The sequence below is a fragment of the Chrysochloris asiatica genome, unplaced genomic scaffold, assembly GCF_000296735.1.
Source record: "Chrysochloris asiatica unplaced genomic scaffold, ChrAsi1.0 scaffold00150, whole genome shotgun sequence".
NCBI lineage: Eukaryota > Metazoa > Chordata > Mammalia > Afrosoricida > Chrysochloridae > Chrysochloris > Chrysochloris asiatica.
This window is the reverse complement of record NW_006408668.1, coordinates 1335527-1357099: the sequence shown is the minus strand read 5'-3', so window position 1 is coordinate 1357099 and position 21573 is coordinate 1335527. Positions and strand designations below refer to the sequence as shown.

General features: G+C 37.5%; 1 protein-coding gene across 1 annotated transcript in view; it reads left to right on the top strand.

The window, feature by feature from the left end:
- The first annotated feature begins 881 nt into the window (after positions 1-881).
- Positions 882-21573, top strand: part of TMEM182 (transmembrane protein 182) — a 131380-nt gene continuing 110688 nt past the window's right edge. Inside the window, exons 1-3 of the mRNA XM_006870729.1 lie at positions 882-1013; positions 1254-1353; positions 3290-3388. Coding sequence (XP_006870791.1) covers positions 882-1013; positions 1254-1353; positions 3290-3388 — 331 coding nt within the window. The remainder of the gene's footprint in view (positions 1014-1253; positions 1354-3289; positions 3389-21573) is intronic.

The following is a 21573-nucleotide window of genomic DNA, read 5'->3' as shown; positions in this document are numbered from 1 at the left end:
TATTATTAACTGATCTATTTTACAGAAGGGATGATCTTTAGAATAATTTGCCTAAGATTTGTGAGCATCTATAGAAAGTGCTGTTTTATATCTCACATGTGTGAGCTGTATAAGTAGTTATAGTGCCCAACACTATAAATATTTTAAAAGAACTTATGCTACCATGAATATTCTTGATTTTACTTGACATATATGAATGTCTAAATTGTAAACTGAACTGTATTCAGTATTATGCTACATCATTTGATCCTCAAATTTGTTTGTATGCCAAACATGTCCAAGAGGAATTTAGAAATTAATTGCAATTTCAACCGTATTCAAGAGACATTATTTGTAGTTGTTTATAACTGTGATTTATGTATCTTCAAAGAGAAGATTAAGGTTCTTTGGGTTTGTTATTTAGCTTGTAATGGTCATCTTAGATGAAGAGGTGCTTGTCCAGACACTTAAAATTTGGGGTCAGTACTGCCAATGACTTCATGGCCATTCTATAATCTTTTTAGTTCTATGGCTTACCCGACAGCAATCGTGATCATTCTAGCCAGCTCCTAAGAGTCCCCTCTGTAGTCAGGGGAAGGTCAGCTATTTTTTGATCCCCATGGGAGAAAGACAGTTCCTCAATCAATCCAAAAATAGCCAGCCATTCTCAGCTGCTGGGCTGGAGGCCCTCCAGTAGAGAGCAAAGGGAATACAAGTCCATCTCTGGGTGTGAGTGAGAAGTCACCAAAACATGAGCTAAGAAGAGGCTTCTCAAGAAGAGTCTGTCTGCTCAAAAATCTTTGTTCCTTTTTTCTTTTCTTGTTGTTGAGAGCCAGCTCTTCTTAATTATTTTGCCTTTCATTTTGTTCTTGTTTTATTTAAACTGAAGCACTGAATTAAAAATGAGACTAAATGTCGCCATCTTCTTTGGGGCCCTTTTTGGTGCTTTGGGGGTTTTAATTTTTTTGGTGGCTTTTGGATCAGATTACTGGCTTCTTGCAACTGAAGTGGGGAGATGTTCAAATGAACAGAATGTAAGTTTCTTCTTCAATATTTTGATATACTTGGTAGTGATCAGGATCAACATGTATAAATTTCCCTTGGAATCTGAGAATAGTAGAGCGTATATTTCTTCATAAAAGAGATATGCAGAAATCTATTAATAATAGCTCTTTTGGCTAATGTATACTTCATTAAAGGTTTTCTGGACATGATCATTTTGACTATATATTCCTTTGTGCTAATGGCAGGATACTTAATTTTATTCTGTACAGATAGAGAATGTCACCTTCCACCATGAAGGATTCTTCTGGAGATGTTGGTTTAATGGATTTGTGGAAGAGAATGTTTCCAATGTCTGGAAGTTCTGGTATAGTAAGTGCAATTTTGCTGTATCTTTCCCCTTGTCCTTAAAATAAGATGTGCAGCATGTTTAGTATATTTCACTAATGAAATATGATTGGATTACTAATTATAGAATCTCAATAAGGTATCTTCAAAAGATTCGTAAAAGACTTCTTTTCTTCAAGTAGAATTGGCTATTTTGTTGTTGTTAGGTGCCATTGAGTCGGTACCGACTCATAGTGACCTTATGCACAGCAGAACAAAACACTGAATTGGCTATAGGAATAATTATTTCATCTTCCAAAATAAAATAGGAGTCTGATTATTTAGGGCAAAACTGAATTATCTAGTTGTTCTATGCTAACATTTCAAATACATTAACTCTGATAAACAAAACCTATTAGCTATAGTATTTTTTCAAGTGTCTATTACTGCTATGTTGAGAATATATTTTTTGGCTATAATCTCTTAAAAATATTAAATTTAAAAATCCAGAAATAGAGATGTATTATTTTATATTCATATCATCTAAGTTTTTTAAAAAGTGTTATATATATATATGTATATATATTAAGTTCATATATATATATAGAGAGAGATAGATATTGATATATATGGACTTAATTACCAGAAGTGGCAGATGAAAGCTTGATTTTTCAGCTTTAACCAAGTTTGTGGTGTTTTGTTTTTTTTTTAACAATGTAAGAAATGCATTGCTTTTGATGTTTCATTCTTTCATGGAAACATTAATGTTCTTTTCTGAAGTAGAATGGCTTTTAAAATAAATCAATGCCCTCTTTCAACTTTATTTCTTATAATGTATGAATCTTTGAAAATCAATAAATTGAAATGAGTTAGCATTTATCTTATTATATCCAGCAACAAAATAACTGTTTATTATCTTAAAGGTTATTGGGGGTTGAAATCATTAGTCTTCTTATCAAATACCTCCAAATAAATCTAACTAAGTTATTTATACAGTGGTCAATATTAAATAATTTATAATAAAAGTGAGAGCTTATTGAAGACTTAAGCAAACTGACAGCAAGTTATCACATATAAAGGCACAACATTTGAGATGAGATGTTATATTTGAGAGAAGTAAGGAGTAGGATGGCATATTAGAGAGAAATCTTTGGTGGACCATTTTACAGTACGTTTTGGAGAAGAGACTAAGCATGTGTTCGTGATGTAATCTGCCTGTGGAAGCAACTTAGACTTTGCTAAAATGGAGTTAACCAGCTTGTGGAAGAGGAAGATTTTAGCTAAGAACTTGAAAGAGAGACAGAGAGAGAGAGAGAGAGAGAGAGAGAGAGAGAGAGAGAGAGAAAGAAAATACTTTACTATATTTTCTGTTTAAAGTGGCATAGAAGTAACATTCCACAAGAAGCAATTCTAACCCCTCCCTCAAGGATACACAATGAAATTCTTACATTTGCACACAACATAAAAGTTGTTTTCTTGTGATTTCTTTCGAATGCCAAAAATGTATTTGAATTGTCAGGCTGCATGATGGATCATTTGCATCGTTTCCTTAAAAATAAAATATAGGAGAATTTATATATTTATTGAAACTAATCAAAGTTAACCCTAAGTTTGTTAGGGTTTTAAACAAGTATTCATTGAATGCCTTATATGTGCTTGGCATTATGCCAGATGCTAGAGTGTATGTTTGTGAAAAGAACTGTAGTATAGTGCTTTCAATTATAAGATGATATTGAGGGCGTTGGAGCCTATTTCTCTGAATTATATTGTGCAGCTAGATACTCTGGATCAATTCACCTTCCAGATCCCTTATATGAACTCTTAGGCGTTCTTCCTGCACTCTTACAAGTCTCTCAATTTGTTGGTCTGACTTGCAGTTTTGTTTTGCATCTTGATCCTAGTTCTATATTTCTGTTATACTAGGAACAATCTGTAACTCAGCCTCTCAATAATAAATGGCATTGTTTTGTGTCCTTCCTAGCAAATCAGCCACCATCTAAGAACTGCATGCATGCTTACCTGTCACCATACCCGTTCATGAGAGGGGAGCACAATTCCACATCCTATGACTCTGCAGTTAGTAAGTATCATTTTCCCTGGGAATGCCTTGAGAGAGAGTCAGCTTTCTAAAAGATGCCTAACACAAGTTTTGGTGGGGGCAATTAAAATAATTTAAAGTTTGGAAGTCTAATGTTAATTGGTTCTATAAAAAATACATAGTTTTTAATATTCCATTTGTCCTAGGAGAACATTTTAGTCTAAAAGTAAATCATTATGTGTGTTTACTATTTATACATATAGTTTTTTAAAATTTAATTTAAGGTTTTATTATGGATTGAGTGAAAGTTTACAGGGCACATCATCAGTTTCACATTCAACAATTCATATAACTTGCTTCATTACATTGATTATAATCCCCTCCATATACCATCAGTTAAAAGTATTTCTCTCTATCCACTTTAGCATTTTAAAAAACAAACAAACAAAAAACCACTCAGGCATATATAATAATTTACATCTCCATAGGGTACATTCTGCAAGTCTGCTCCTAGTCACCAGTTCTTAGTCCTTCTCTTCTTAGTTGATGAATCTAGAGTCCTCAGCTGCTCCCCCTCTCCATGCCCCCATCTCTGCCTCCATCTCTGGCGCTGCTGCTTCTCTGGGTAAGGTCCTGCATTATATTTGTGTGTTTCTCTCTTGATGGTCCTAGGGTCCTCTGTTTCTGGACTGTAAGATTAACCACTCCCCTTTTGTTACAAAACTTCTACCTTTACAAGTGTGACAGTTGCGATTAGTCATAACAGTTATTCACTATTGAATCTTACGAATCTTATCCCCATCTCCTTTCATCAGACCCATCTAGACAAGATGATAGCTACTCAGTGGGGTAAATATAATTTTTAAATTGTGTTTTCCCATATAAAGCAGTGATATTAACTAGAAAGAATTGCTTCTTAAGAATTTGATTAGGTTAAAACTAGTCTCCAAATTGAAAATATTATTATAATATATACTATATGTTAGTACCGAATAAACTCTGTTGTGGATACCCATGTGATGTCCCAGAGCAGAATGATAGCTAGATATCATTAACTGGCATTCACAACTTCATAGTTATTTTCGTGTTTTCAAACTAAAATTTGTTTTATAGAATATAAACTTATTTTCAATAGAAAGTATATAAAATATAATGTAGAAATAGAGTTCTTTAGAAAGCACATAAACTTTAGATACCAACTCTAGTGTCAAATAGTTTTGTTGAGTTGTTAAATCAAGGGTGATTTTGTAGCCTTAAAACTAAGGTAAAGAACTATCAGTGTCATCAGCAAGGCCAAATATATTGTTTTTCCAAAGAGAATACTTAATGTATTTAATGCTCTGAATACACAGAATGAAACTTCACATAATTCATCCTGTTTTCTTTTTGTTAAATATATATTTCTATATATTATAATTTGTCAAAGAGCATAGCATTTGCTTATATCAAGTATTAATGTGACTTTCTGTGGATGTGGCCTCTAGATAGAACAAAAAGGAGTTGACCTACACATGTTCTTATTCACTGAGGCTCCTTGTACTGTTGAACTCCAAGACATGTATTGTGTGGATGTTCCATCTCATTTCAAATTGTATAAGGCATCCTCATTTAAATTTGTCAAGATCCCTTGTATGGAGTTCGATGTGGATCGTCTTATTGATTAGAGAAGAGGTAATATAGGAAAAAGCAGGAAAAACCAGGTTTATCTTTGGAGCTTAGTTCAAAGTTCACTGTAAGTCCACCACTTCACTCACTCCAAGAATAAGCCTGGTTCTCCTTTATATTACAGAAAAGTTACAGAACGAGTACTTTTTCCTAGACATTCTTTATTTTATAAAATGAATTAAGAAATAATAAAGGGCTGACGTCCTAGATCATTAGATGTTTGTGTAAATATTAATATCATTGCTGTTTTTATTTATATGTTGAGATGCTCTGATGACATAGGTGTTGTAGGTATCATATATTCTAAAAGGAATCTGCATATTTGAAAAGTCTGCATCTCAAGAAAACAGTGTAGAACTTGAAAAACAAGGTAACATAATCCATGCATAATAATTATGGTGTAGATGGATAGTAAATACATGTCAGAAAAATTATACTGCAATTACACTTAGAATTATGTAGCATAGCATATAATTACTGTGACATTTATTGGATCTGCTGACAAAATGATATTCCACTTATTTTTTTCCATTATCAAACTCCTCTCTGGCACACATAGGGGTACTGCAACTCCTTACTCACTTTAAACATTAAGTAAAAATGACATGGACAGTGATAATATTCTGTAACAGAAATAGTACACATAAATTATTGTATGCATAATAGCATACAATGATATTTAACGTTGTCTTTTGGGGATTTATGCTTTTCTTTATTTCCTTTATCCAAGAGGAGGTCAGATATTTTATCAAAAGGATTCTATCTGGTGGAAAGTGTGTGTTTCCTCGCTCATTAATGAGGCTATGGAATCTACTAGATTCTAGAACCACTTTGTGGCTTTATGACATCCAAGTGGCTCTAGAACCACTTTGTGTTGTCAAGTATTATCACCAAAATAAAATGTTATATTTAATTGTACACTGTTATGCATAAAAGAACTTGTGTGTACTATTGATCTTACACAATATAATCTCTGCCCATCTCAATTGCCAAATTATCTTTGGTAAATTGAAAATATAATTTGGAGAATCTGATGTATATATCCTGGCTTGGCAAACTATTGGTGAAAGACTCATACTCTACCGAGGTTTTATAATTACCTGTAGCCAATATTGGCATCAGGAGGAGTCCTGGTGTGGCATTGTAGGATAAGCCTTTGACTGTTAATTGCAAGGTTGGAAGTTCAAATCTACCAGACACTCCTCAGAAACCCTATACAGGGTCACTGTGAATTGGAACTGATTCAACGGCACTTAACAACAAAACAACAACAAATATTGAGATCAGGGAAAATAATATGGTGTATGATTTTCTGGAGTTACTAGTTTAGAATCATAAGACGCTACTGGTAAAATGATCCTTTCTCATAAGGAGACTGAGACTCAGAAAAATCATGTGAATTGATTTACACATAGCTGATAATTGGCAGAACTGGTGTGGCTCTGTGGGATAAAGCACTGGACTGCAAGGTCAGTTTGAATCACAAGGTCAGCAGTTGAAACTCACCAGCTGCTCCTTGGAAACCCTCCACAGGGTCACTGCGAGTCACAACCGAATTGATGGCTTTTAACAACAGTGCCAAGACCCAAGTCTCTAGATCATGTTTGAGAACCTTATAAACTACAGTAAATAAAAAGACTTATTTTTGTGCTTACCATAAGATCTTTTCAAGCACAATTCTTCTAATTGGATAATTACACACACGAAACAACTCATATTTGTTTCTGATGCCTTTCTCTTTGAAACTGACCTATATATGTATGGAGTCAGGTCTAATTCCATGTTTCAATTTTTTTTTTTTTCCCTCAAATACATGTTCTGAAATTAAATTATTCTCCAATCTAGTTATGTGAATGATTGCCCAAGTCTAGCAAGGGTGGTCTAATTCTCAGACTTGTTTTTTGAGGTAGACTGTATACTTCAAAGTCTATTAAACAATTCCATTACCTTTTGAGATTCGTCAGAGTTTTGATTTTCTGGTTTGTTCCATGCTTAAATTCAGTCATAGTTCATATATATTTTTTTAAGTATCATTTGGTAATGATGTACTGAACATAAATTAATTTCCAAAATAATACAACCTCTGAATAAATTAATCATTCTCAGTGTTTCCAGAGCCTTGAGACACACCTCTATCAAAGCTCTCATTATTCATAATTAGAATTGCTTGTCTACCTCAGTTTCTCCATTATTTGTTTAAGCTCCATAAGGACACTAAATTTAACCTATTCTTATTTATATCCCCAGAACTTCACATAGTGCCTGGCACTTAACAAAGTGCAATTTGAATTTTCAAATCATTCAGGATGATTCCATTTAAAAATTATACTTACTCTTTTCATTTACAAACTATATTTTATTTTTTTCCAAACTGAAATACTCCAAAAATAAATTGCATACTTTATTTTTTTCTTTAGCAGTATATATCAGGCATAATTTTTCCGGTCTTATTCATTTTTTGACTATTTTCTTATGGTTTGAATTACTGTTCAGAGAGCAAATTAGTTTCCCCTTCAATAATCCTTATGCTTAAAAAACCAAACTAAACATGTTTTGTTGTGAACTGAGTCACGTTTCACAGAGCAGATCATCAGTTTTACCGTCAACAAACCATCTGCTTCAGCTCAATGATTGCGATCTTTGCATGCAACAACAGTTAGCCCGCAGCCTCTCTGCATAGGTGTACATCATAGCTGACATCCATTCCACCCTCCTTTTCAACCTTTCTGAACTTGGTCCTTAAGTAAACGGTATCCTTTCAATCTTGAATTGTTGACCTTTCCATAGTAGCACACCTTACTAGTGTTATTGTCCTCACTACATACCTATCTACAGCTTGGCCAGAAATTGGGCCATGAGGTAAGGGTGACTTCTGTTCCAGACCTGAAGGGTGACTAAGGGCCATAGTCTTGGTTTCCTCCAGTCTCTTTCTGGCCTGAAGCCAGTCATTTTTATAATTTTGAATTTTGTTCCACATATTCTTCCACTGTATCTGGGACCTTCTAATGTGATCCCTTTCAGGGTAGTTAGTAGTGGTAGCTGAGCGCCATCTAGTTCTTCTGCTCTTAGAGTTGTAGTGACTGATGTTCACTTGTTACACTGGTCCATTGGACTAATAGATTTCAAGACTCTTCATTTTTAGCACTCTTCTGTCTTCCACACATGGAGAGACCAATAGTTGCACCTTGGATGGCCAGTAATGAGCTTTAAGATCCTAGTTGCTACTCACCAAAATAGAATGTAAACCATTGTCCTTGTGGAATATGTTATGCCAACTGAACATTGTTGTTGTTGCTAAGTGCCATCGAGTCAATTCCGACTCACAGTGACCTGATATATATTTCCAAGGAGCAGCAAGTGGATTTGAACTGTCGACCTTGTAGTTCACAGTCCATTGCTGCTCCTGCAGCACCACAGCAGGAGTCCAGCTAACCATGGCATACACTTTCTTTTGTGTGTGACGTTAATTGCAATTCCCTCATGTGACATCATTCTTCCCATTTCCTCTCTGGGTTTCTCATTTCCGTTCACCCATCATCCTTGCCCCTTCCTGCCTTCTAAACTTTGTTTTTGAGTAAATGCTTATCTTTTGGCCTCATTTAGTTGATTACTCTGAGGAGCAAGTTCTTTAAAGGTGTTACTGCTCATTTTTTTGTTTCTCTATTGTTTGGTTGAAAGGTGATCTCAGGAAGTGAGTTCAGTTCCAGGTTTGGCCGGTTGTCTAAAGGTCAGAATCTTGGGGGTTCCCACTTGTCTCTCTCAGATGAGTAGGTATAGTCTTTGTTTGTGATTTTGAATTTTGTTCTTTATTTTTCTTCCACTGTGTCTAGGACTTTCTATTGTGATCCTGAACACAGTACTCTTTAGTATTAGCTAGACAGCATCTAGTTCTTCTGATGTCAGACAAGTGGTGACTGTGGTTTATGGGGCCAATTGTCCTTTGGATTAATTGTGTCCTTGAGACTTTGATTTTCTTGACTCTTTTTTACTCTGGATTAGAAGAGACAGATAATTGTATCTTAGATGACCTCTTGCAAGTTTTTAAGAACCCAGTCATTAATCACCAAAGTAGAATGTAAAACATTGTCTTTATGGTCTATGTTATGCCAATTGACCTAGATGTCCCTCACTATGATTCTCATTCCCCAAGGCCAGTGATGGTCGCTCATGGTGTTTGGTTATAGCTAAGATGCTTGCATCACTTTGACCCATGTATGTTCTACTATATATTGTTGTTGCTGGGTACCTTTGAGTTGATTACAAGTTACAGTGACTATATACAAAGCAGAATGAAACACTGCCTCATCCTGCATCATCCTTATATTCATTGTTATGTTTAAACCCATTGCTGTTTCCACTTTGCCAGTTCATCTCATTTGGGGTCTTCCTCATTTTGATGACCTTCCACTTTACCAAGCACAGTGTCCTTCTCCTGGGACTGGTCCCTCTTGATAGTATATCTGGATAATGAGAGATGAAATCTACACCCTGGCTTCTAACGAGCACTCCAGCTGTGCTTGTAACACAGATTTGTTTGTTTTTCTAGCAGTCCATGGCATTTTTAATATTATTCTCCAACACCATAATGCAAATGTGTCAGTTCTTCTAAGGTCTTCCTTATTCATTGTCCAACTTTCACATGCATATGACATTACTAAAAATACCATGGCTTGGGTCAAGCACTCCTTAGTTCTCAAAATGGCATCTATGCTCTTGAATCCTTTAAAGAGGTCTCGTACAGCATATTTGCCTAATGCAATACATCATTTAATCTCTTGACTGATGCTTTCATGAATGTTTACAGTGGATGCAAGCAAAATAAAGTCTTTGATAACTTCAATCTTTTCTCCATTTATCATGATGTTATTCATTGATCCAGTAGTGAGGATTTTTTTTTCTTTACATTGAGGTACAACCCATAGTGAAGGCTGTGGTCTTTGATGTGCATCAGTAAGTTTTTAAGTCTTCTTGGCTTTCAGGAATCGTGATTGTATCATCTGCAGGTTATTAATGAGCCTTCCTCCAACCCTGATGTCACATTCTTCTTCATATAATCTAGCTTCTCAGATTATTTGCTCAGCATACAGATTGAATATGTATGGTGAAAGAATACAATCCTGGTGCACACCTTTCCTGATTTTAAACCATTCAGTGTCTCCTTCGTTTATGTACAAGTTCTCTGTGAGTACAATTAAGTATTCTCTAATACCCATTATTTGCAATGTTATCCATAGGTCATCATGGTCTTTTTGCAGTCAATACAGTTGAAAGTCAATAAAGCATAAGCAAACATCTTTCTGGAGTCCTGGTGTGGTGTTGTGGGTTATTGCGCTGGACTGCAAAGTAAGTTTGAACTGCAAGATGGGTGTTTCAAACTCACTAGCCGCTCCTCAGAAACCCTATACAGAGTCTCTGTGGGTTGGAACCAACTCGATGGTACTTAACAACAACAACAACAAATATCTTCCTGGTATTCTCTGCTTTCAGCCAAGATCCATTTGACATCAGCAATAATATCCCTCATTCTGCATCCTTGTGTGAATCTGGCTTGAACCTCTGGCAGTTCCCTGTTAATGTATCATTGCAGCCATTTAAAAATTATCTTTAACAAAATTTTATTTGTATGTGATATTAATGATTTTGTTCTTTGGTTTCCATATTCTGTTGGGGCACCCCTCTTTGGAATGAGCACAAATATGGATCTCATAGATGAGTGAGTGCCTTCAGTGCTGCATCAGTTTATTGAAAGATTTCAAACTGTATTCCATCAATTCCTGGATCCTTGTTCTTTGCTAATGCTTCCAGTGCATCTTGGACTTCTTCCTTCGGTACCATTGGGTCTTGATCATATGTGACCTCTTGAGATGGTTCAGTATCAACATTTCTTTTTGGTACAGTGACAGTGTTTTCCTTCTATCTTCTTGTGATTTTTCTGTATTATTCAATATTTTGCCTATGTTTGGCCTTGAATATTTTGTTTGTTTGTTTGTTTTTTTTTTCAGTTCTTTCAAGTTGAGAAATGGAGAGCTTGTTCTTCCCTTTTGGTTTTCTAACTCCAAGTATTTGAATATTTTATTATAATACTTGATTTTGTCTTCTGAAATTGCCCTTTGAAAATTTGTGTTCAACTCTTTTACTTCTGCATTTCTTCCATTGCTCTTGCATTCTTTCCATTGCTCTTGCTGTGCAAGAGAGCAGCTTTCAGAGTCTCTTTTGAAATCCATTTCACAGTTTCTTCTTACATCATACAGGAAGAAAGCAAAGAAGGTAAGACCTTCCTTCTTCTTAAAGACCTTTTGCTTTCTTCCTGTATGATGTACTTAATGTCATCTCACTGCTCTTCTGATTTTCGGTCATTAGTGTCTAATGCATCAAATCTGTTCTTGATATGGTCTCTAAATTAAGGTGGGTCCTTGTGTGGCACTGTGGGCTAATGTGTCAGACTGCAAAGTTGTTTGAACTGCAAGGTTAGTGGTTCAAGCTCACCAGCTGCTCCTTGGAAACCCTATACAGGGTCGCTATGGGTTGGAACCAACTCGACAGCACTTAACAACAGTAACAACAATGTTCTCCTGGTTTCTCCATGTTGTGAAATGTCTTAAAAATGCATTGTTTTTCCTTAATGTTATCTAATGTTCTTTTATATGTATGTACCATAGCTTGTTTATACATTCTTCACTTGATGGGCTCTTAGGTTATTTCCATCCTTTGCTATTTTGAATAATAGTTTGATGAACATGAATGTTCATTCTACCTTCTCTTGATGAGCTAAAACAAATATCCACATTGAGTAGCCACCATGATGCTATACTTCCTCACACTCAATATTCATCCTCTTTTCTCAGGGCCTTCTAGATACCATCTGCCCTCCGACAAACTCCCACTCCCCCCTCCCCCTCCCCCCCTTCATTTCCTTCCTTCACCGTGCATACCGAGGCATTATTTAGTTATTGATGTGCATGTGTAGGATTTTTTAAAATTCTATTTTCACTAAATGGACCTAGATTGTTCTTTTTAAAAAAACTCTTTATAATGAATTGAGTGAAGATTTATAGACAAGATGATCTGTTTTACATTCAAGAAACAGGTTTGTTCTTTTGCATGCATTTTATAATCTGGGTTTTTTTTTTTATTATTGCTGTCACATGTCAGTTGCCTTTAATTTCTATGGTTGCTGTTTATTTATCTTGTATTCTTTTCCAATCATTCCTTTCTTGCACTTATAACAACAAGGCGGGATTAATGGTAACAGGTGTTGAGTGGATGAGGTGGATTAGAAGTAGGAAAATAGGTGAGGTGTTAATGAACAATGAACTAGGTTGTGAGTAACAGAAAACAAACCATAGCTAAAAATACTAGGGTGGTCAAAATTGTGATCTCTAAGAAACAAACAGCCGGCTTATATTGTTTCATTCAAACCACCAAACGTTTGCCTAGTAGTCGAGTGCTTAACCATTTGTGCCTTTCAAGGACTCCAACATTTCTTTATTTTAATTCTTTCAGTTGTATTTCTAGAAATGTGAACAGTAAATTAAAATACTGTAACATGATCTTGTTTGTTGTTGGTACCATAGTGTCAAATTTATTGCTGATAGGTGTGGCCTGTGAATGATTCTCACTTAGGAAAATTTAGTAAACAACAAAGGAAAGATTGTCATTGAGTTGAGTATGACTAAGGCTGATTCTGTGTATTAAGGAGTAGTGAACTACCAGCTGAAGGAGAGGGACCCATTTTCACAGGAAAGAAGATAGAGAGAAGAGTTGATGTGGGACACCAGTTTTAAAAAGAATGCATTAAATACCTTTACTTGCAAAACTGGTTCTCCTGAAAGATGTTAATTAGTCAGCAAACACTGTTGAGAAATGTGGAGAAAGTTTTGTTTATTTGCTTGTTTTTTAGATTAAATGTAATTTTAAGGTAAAAAATCTTGGGAAAGAAGACAGCAAACTATAACTATATTTGTTGTTGTCAAGTGCCATCGAGTCAGTTCCAATTCATAGCAACCCTATATAGAGTTTCTAAGGCTTTACATCTTTTCTGGAACAGAAAGCCACCTCTTCTTCTGGTGGAGAGACTGGTGGATTGGCACTACTGACCCCGCGGTTAGAAGCCCCGCCCATAATTCACTACGCTACCATAGCTCCTTTTAACTATATTTAGGGGGAGAAATAAAAAAGCAGAGACACATGTTGTTGTTGTTGTTATGTGCTGTGGAGTCGCTTCCAACTCATAGCGACCCTGTACAGGGTTTCCGAGGCTGTAACTCTTTACGGAAGCAGAAAGCCTTATCTTTCTCCCGCAGAACAGCTGGTAGTTTCGAACTGGTGACCTTGCGGTTCACAGCCCGATTGATAACCACTACGCTACCAGGAGACAATAATAGAAGCCTTGGGAAGCTGATGAGCAGGCTGATGCACTATCAAAAGAGCCAATAAAGGAGAGAGTCTAAGGAAGTAAGTGGAGACCAGAGCAAGGAGGTATTGGATCATTTTTGGATCCTACAAGAGTTCTGATGGCTCCAAACAGCTACCTTTCCATCAAAGGGTCAAAAAGTTTCCAGGCTCCTCCTTCTAAACTTAAACCCATATGTCCTACTGGTTTGATCTTAGATTTACAAGTCTTTTGCTCTGAATCCTGGTCCTTTTCATTACTGATATCCTTGCGTTGAAACGGAGGACCTGTGTTAATTTCTTAGTGTTATAGGAACAGAAAGGATCTGTGGTAGCATAGTGGTTATGAATCGGGCTGTGAACCTCAAGGTCAGCAGTTCGAAACTACCAGCTGTTCCTTGGGAGAAAGATGAGGCTTTCTGCTCCCGTAAAGATTTACAGCCTCGGAAACCCTGTGCAGGGTCACTATGAGTCGGAATCGATTCCACAGCACATAACAACAACAACAACATAGTAAAAGAAATAATACCAGTGTGTGGCTTTAATGAACAGAAATTTATTTTTTCACTGTTTAAAAAGATACAAATTTGAATCCGGGTTACCGATTACAGAGGAAGGCTTTCTCTTATTTGTCTCCGTATCTCTAGCATGCTTCTTGGCATTCCTCGGTTCCTTGTATTTTTCCGCTTTAGTGCTAATTTCTGTGCCTAATCTACTCCTTTCCTATTTCAAAAGTGAGTTGGTTTTGGCGCTGTGGGTTAATTCGCCGGACTGCAAAGTCGCTTTGAACCTTAAGGACGGTGGTTGAAAACAACACTAATAAAAAATAGCGTAGTGGTTACTAGGCTAACTTCAAGGTTAGCAGTTCCAAACTACCAGCTGTTCCGTGGGAGAAAGATGAGGCTTTCTGTTCTGGTGAAGATTTACAGCCTCGGAAACCTTATGAAGGATCACGATGAGTCAGAACCGCACCCCCAATAATATGGGCCATTAATATAGCAAAGAAAATGGGATTATGTTCTCTGTTATGGGGGTTGGGGGGTTAAGACTATAATACATACTTTGCAGGAGGACCCAATTAAATTCCTAACAGACTTCTTCCCTGGTTTCCTGGCAATCCTTACTTGCCTGAGGGAACCCATTATGTCTTCCTTCCTGCACATTCTGTCTCCTGATATTCCTTCAGGAGATCAGAGCCTTGCCTCAGGCCTCCCTCTCCTTGTTCTTTCTCCCTAGAGGATAGGTCTGAAAACCAGGACTCTCCTAAAGGGCCAGTGAATCAGGAGGATAAGAATGTGACACTTCACTCAGGGACGATTAGGAGCATGGACTATGAGGAAGTGGAGACCTTTACAGTTAGCAATCTGAAGAAATAGCTATCAAAAGAGCAAAGCATCATACACAGAACAAAGGTCGTTGCAAAAATAATCACCTAAAAAGCTTGCTTTAATACATAAGGTAAAAGATAACATAATTTTTTTTCGAGAACACAAAAGTTAATGTTCTTACATTAGACAGTTTAAAATACAAAAATAAATTAAGATTTGAACCTAGAGTTACTAATTAATATTTAGTGTGTGTTTATACACACACTAGTTTACACTGGACTCCTGGAGTAGCGCTGTCGGATAAGCACTGGACTGCAAACCTCAAGATCAGTGGTTCAAACCAACCAACTGCTTCTTGGAACCCCTGAACAGGGTAGAAATGAGTCGGAACTGACTGGACAGCACTTAAAAACACATATGCAATAAAATAATTTGAGAGACGTGACACTATCTCATTGGTATCTTATCTCTGTGGACTGCTCCCCCATTTTCTAAGATATTATTATGGTGTAAAACAAAGCAATAATAACAACAATAACAACAAACAGTGGCTGCCCAGCCAGTTCCAACTCATGGCAGCCTCACTTGTGTATAGGATTTCCTATGGTTGATTTTTCAGGAGTTATCCAGGCCTTTCTTCTGCTGTGCCTCTGGGTAGACTAGAAGTTTCAGCTGAACAGTTGAGCATGCTGACTATTTGCACCACCCAGGGCATAAAGCTCAAACCAAACTCACTGCCATTGAGTCAATTCCTACTCATAGCGACCCAGTATAGGGTTTCTGAGACTGGAGCTCTGGTAGCGTAGTGGTTACGAATCGGGCTGCGAACCTTAAGGTCAGCGGTTCGAAACTACCAGCTGCTCCGCGGGAGAAAGATGAGGCTTTCTACTCCCGTAAGGATTTACACCCTCGGAAACCCTGTACAGGGTCGCTATGGGTCGGAACCGACTCGACGGAACAACAACAACAATTCTCTATAGGGACAGCCTCATTTTTCTTCTGAGGAACAGCTGCTAGGTTTGAACCTATGACCTTTCATTTGCAGCCCAGTGCCTAACTTGTATGTTAAGTGCTGTCAAGTCAGTTCTGCCTCATCATGACCCTGTATGGGATTTCCAAGGAGCAGCTGGTGAGTTTGAACTGCCAACCTTATGGTTTAAACCAACCTTTCAGTCCAGTGCTTTATCCCACAGCACCGGTGTCTTATTTACCATTTATTGATTTATTTAGGTGAAAGTCTACATTACAAATCAAGCTCTCATTTAACAAGTATCTACCATTTGCTCAGTGGCTGTTGGTAGCATTTTGTACAATGTGTCAACATTTTCATGAATTCCATTCTGTAAGTTTCCTTTCCAATGACCTGGTTTGCATGTTCTGTTACCCTTTGAGTTTTGCATTTAGAAACTGCTCACCATCGGCCTCATGTAGATGCACTTTTAAAGGTATGCAGAACTCACATTCTTTATTTTATGAGCCAATCTGTTAATTAACTAAAAGCTGACCTCATGGGGACAGTTTTGGTTCAAGATTGCAGGAGCTATAATTTCACAGTGTGTACTCTCAATCCTAGACATTGTACTAAATTTCCCAATGGTTTTGCAGTTGGACAGAGAAAAACCACACACTGGAAATTATAATAGAAAAAAGAATATCCATTTGGAAATCTGAAAATGCTGAAACATTACCTACACTTCATTAAAACATATGGGATCACACTGCCCGTAACTCCTGTTTGCCAATTGACCTTTCATTTGAGACTCAGCCCCGACTCCATTGCATTTCGGTGTGTCACTTTCAGGGTAGCGTGCTCAGCTTTTATGGTTTATAGCTCATAAGGGTACAATCACCTTTTCAGTCCCAGGTCACAACATCAAAGCTGTAATTAAAAAACACTTTTTTCAGAGCATGCTATTTTGTATTTTCTGCTATTTTGTTCATGTGCTTCCAGGGATTGGTTGGCAGTTTATATAATAACCTTCTGATAATAGGAGGCAACTGCTTTCTGTAAACAGGACTGTATGGTTATTCACAACAGTGTGGCATGATTTCTCTTTGTAGAGGGCAGGCTCCAGTCAGGAGGGTGGTTTCTCATGATTATTTATGACCAAATCTGCTATATTCAGAAATAAAGATCTCCTCTGATGATAGGATCTTCTGGGGCTATAGACCAGAGTATCGCAACTGCAGAACTTGACATTTTGGATGCATAATTATTTGTTTTGAGGGCTATCCTAGGAGGAGGTTTAGATGAATTTCTGAATTTTCTCCACCTGATGCCAATAGAAGTCTTAGTCATAACTTTCGAAAATGTCTGTAGATATTACCAAATGTCCCGAGAAGGAAGACCAAAATTGTCCCTGGTTGAGAACCACTGCTATGGACATCTATTCCAACACTTCTGACCCAGAGCTCACACCATTCCTCTGACTTGGCTGGAACAGTCTACACTGTGTGCCCAGATCCAGCTCTGGGCCTGAGAGCACTTAATTGTGGTTCCTTTCCTTCATGCAGATGATTCAAACAAAAAAGAATCAGGGAGCTCATCTAGGGCCCTCTCTTCATTTTCAACATTATCACTTCTGCCCCAAGCTCTGGACCTTTTCTTAGGAGAGAACACTGATTAGATTAATTAATAACTTTTTAAAATGATTCAGTGTTGACTGTATGCCAGATACTGTTTCTGGTGCTCCAGGGTAGCCCTGCATTCCAGCACTCATAAACACAATTGGGCTGTTATGTTGTTGTTAGTTGTCCCTGAGGAGGTCCCCAATTCATAATGATTCCATGCACAATGGACTGAAAAGCTACCTGGTTCTCCTACCCCATTCCTGTGACTGATTGGGGACCAGACCATAGGGATGCACAGCGTTTTTATGAACTGATTTTCAGAAGTAGATCACCAGACCTTTCTACTCAGTCCGTCTTTGTCTGGTAAGTACTTACAGCAAAGTACATCACGGGGGTGGTTGTGCATGAAGTGGGCATCAGTATTAAACAATGAGGCCTCACAGAGAAAATGACATATGTTTTGAGTTGAACCGTGTTGGGTTAAGTGGGCTCCTGGATCTCTCTTTGGGGATCTAAATGCATGCTGGCCAGAAAGCATCCAGCACAAGAAATGGCTCCTAGTAATGAGTGTATGGGGCTCATAAACTGGCTTACAGTAAACACGTCTGAATAGATAGTTTGGACTCTACCAGTTCCTGGCTAAGAGAACTTGGGCAGAGTTTTTAATCTCCAGAAACTTCACTTTACTCATTAGTAAGAAGATGATAAGAATAGTATCAGTCTCATATAGCTGTTGTGAGAATTTTAAGAGGGATAATAATATAAATGCTTAGCACAGTGGTTGGTATGTAGTTGGCATTCAATAAATGTAAGCTATTCAGCACTTCACAGAAACAACAACAACAACATTCTTGTGATGATATACCAATTTAGAACACCAAAAATAAATCATCAGTATGACATATAAATTCATCATAGCTTTTCCTTAGCAATATAGCTCTAGCACTCTGCGGTGTGTGTGTGTGTATCCTCACATCAAGCTTTTGGCAGAGTTTCTATCCAAAAGTTGGGGCTTCACAAGTAAATGAATAAACATATGTTTATTATACAAGGAGACTTGGAAAGGTTCAGGGAAAAATGGAATTAAAAGGTAATAGAATTTTCCACGAATTTTTGAGAACCCCCCCCAAGAGTCTAGGTATAGCGCTGTAGGATAAGCACTGGACTGCTAACTGCAAGGTTGGCAGTTCAAATCCACCAAGCACTTCTTGAAAACCCTATACATAGTCACTATGAGTCAGAACCAACTGGACTGCACTTAACAACAGCAGTATATACATGTACTTTGTTGTTGTTGTTGTTAAGTACCGTGGCGTCTGTTCTGACTCATAGTGAGGTTTCTGACCCTGTATAGGGTTTCTGAGGCTGTGAATCTATTTTTTTTTTTTAAGCATTTTTATTGTGGATTGAGTAAAATTTTACAGGGAAAACCATCAGTTTTACATTGAAAAAAATCATACAACTTGTTTCATTACAGTGATTATAATCCCCTCCATGTACCAGCAGTTAACAGTATTTCTCTCTATTCACTTTAGGTTTTGTTTTTGTTTTTTTAAACACTGAGTCATCTATAATAATTGACACCACCAAAGGGCACATTCTGCAAGTCTGCCTCCTGTCCACCAGCTCTCAGTCCTTCTCTTCCCATGAATCTAGAGTCCTCAGCTACTCCCTCTCTCCTTGTCCCCATCTCTGCCTCCATCTCTGGTGTCACTGCTTCTCTGGATAAGGTCTCGCATTCTGCTTGTGCTCTTCTCCCTTGATAATCCCAGGGTCCTTTGTTTCTAGAGTGTAATATTAACCACTTTCCTGTTTTTGTTACAAAACTTCAACCTTTACAATTATGAGTCACAATTTGTCATGATAACAGTGACTCACTGTTGAATCATAAGACTTTTATCCCCATCTCTCTCTTTTTTTTTTTAAGTTTTATTGTGAATTATGTGATAGTTTACATGGGAAAACATTAGCTTTACATTCATCCTATCGTATATTGTTTCATTGCCATGGTTACAATCCCCTCCATGCATCACCAACCAACCAAAGGGTATACCCTATGTAAATGTTTACAGAAGCAGAAAGCCTCATCTTTCTCCCGCGGAACAGCTGGTAGTTTTGAACTGCCGACCTTGAAGTTAGCAGGCAGATTCATAACCACCATATACTTATATCCGCATATTTGCCACAGAGTAGATTCTGGATCTTAGCAACATTATGGGGAGCTCTGGTAGCATAGTGGTTATGAATTGGGCTGCGAACCTTAAGGTCAGCAGTTCGAAACTACCAGCTGCTTCATGGGAGAAAGATGAGGCTTTCTACTCCCGTCAAGATTTGCAGCCTTGGAAACCCTGTACAGGGTTGCTATGGGTCGGAATCGACCTTGATGGCACTTAACAACAACAACAGCAACATTATAAGACAGAGTAGAACTGCCCTGTAGGGGTTTCTAAGCTGGAATCCTTATGGGAGCAGATCGCCAGGTTTTTTTTCTCCCATGAAGCCACTGATGAGTTAGTCAAAATGCTTAACTAAATAAATAAATTATTGTGCTATGTGTTGTTATTAAGGAGCTCTGGTAACATAGTGGCTATGAGTCGAGCTGCTAACATCAAGGGCAACAGTTTGAAACTATAAACAGTTATGCAGATGAAAGATGAGACAATCTGTTCCCGTAAAGATTTACAGCCTCAGAAACCCTATACAGGGTCACTATGAGTCAGAACTGACTCCACAGCATATAAGCAAGCAACCAACCACGCTGCTATTGCTTGTTGTCCAGTCTGCTTTGAGTTTTTACGGCTGTAATCTTAATGAAAGCAGATCGCCAGCTTTTTTCTTCAGTGGTACCATTCTGTGAGTTCAAACCATCAACCTTTAGGTTAGTAGTCAAGCTCAAACTGTGCCAGTTAAAACCAAACCAAATCCCTTACTGTTGAGTTGATTCCTTTATCATTATCGCCACCATCACTAGTACATGGTGGTGCATTGTACAATCTGTATTGGCCACGATTTGTTACTTTATTTATTTAGTAACATCAATTAGAAATGTATTTAACAAACGTTTATTGAGGACTTATTATTGAGAATAGAACAAAGCACACTGTTCTAGGTTTTACAGAATAGCATTGGATAAGACATGAAAATCCCTGCACACTAGGGATGGAATATTAACAAAAGCATCATATAAGAGAATTATAGACTATATTATTGTGGATGTTGTTGGCTGCTATAGAATTAGCCCTTGACTTATGACCAAATATAATATTGCAAATATTGCAGAGATCTTCCTCTGCTATGTGTTTCACCCTATTTCTCTGATTGATTATATCGTACATAACTATAATACAATATCAAATCAGAAAAATGACATTGGCAAGATGTCCTGGTAAGGAGTCCTGGTGTGGCGCTGGGGTTAAGTGCACTGGACTGCAAAGTCGGTTTCAACTACAAAGTCGGGGGTTCAGGCTCAACAGCAGCAACAAGATATGTGTATGTAGTTCTTTGTCATTGACCAAATATATGTAGTTCCATGTAATCACCACTGCACTCAGGATGCAGAGTTTATTCTATCACCACAAAGATCTTCCTCGCACTACCTCTTTGTAGTCAGTTCATCCTCTACAATCCCTAGCCTCTGGCAGCTCTATCTATTAGCCATTTCTAGGATATTATGCACATAGGATACATAGGTGTATACAGAATATGTGACCATAAGAACCACCCAAGTCACTGTTGCTAGCTAACATCCCATGGTATGAATGTATCATAGTTTGTTTAACTATTTTCCTGTTTAAGGACATCTGAGCTGTTCCTAGTTAGGGGCTATTGTAAATAAGAGTTTTTAGTGACTGTAAATTGGGCTGCTAATCTCATGGTCAGCAGTTTGAAACGACCAGCTGTTCCGCAGGAGAAAGATGAGGCTTTCTGCTCCTGTAAAGATTTACAGCCTCGGAAACTCTGTTCAGGGTTGCAATGAGTTGGAACCAAATTCACGGCACATCACAACAACAACAACAACAACATGTGTAATAATCTTGTACATGTTTTTGTGTGAAAACAATTTTTCATTACTCTGGGATAATGCCCAGACATGCAAGTTCTGGGTAGTATGGTTAAGTGCAGATTTCGGGTTTTTAAAATCTGTTTTAAAACTGCAAGCTATTTTCTGGACTGGAGGTACAGTGTTGTGTTACCACTAGCAGTGCATGAAGGATCCAGGGTCTCTGTTCTCACCAGCATTTGTTCTTATCACTGTTTACAAAAAAAAAAAAA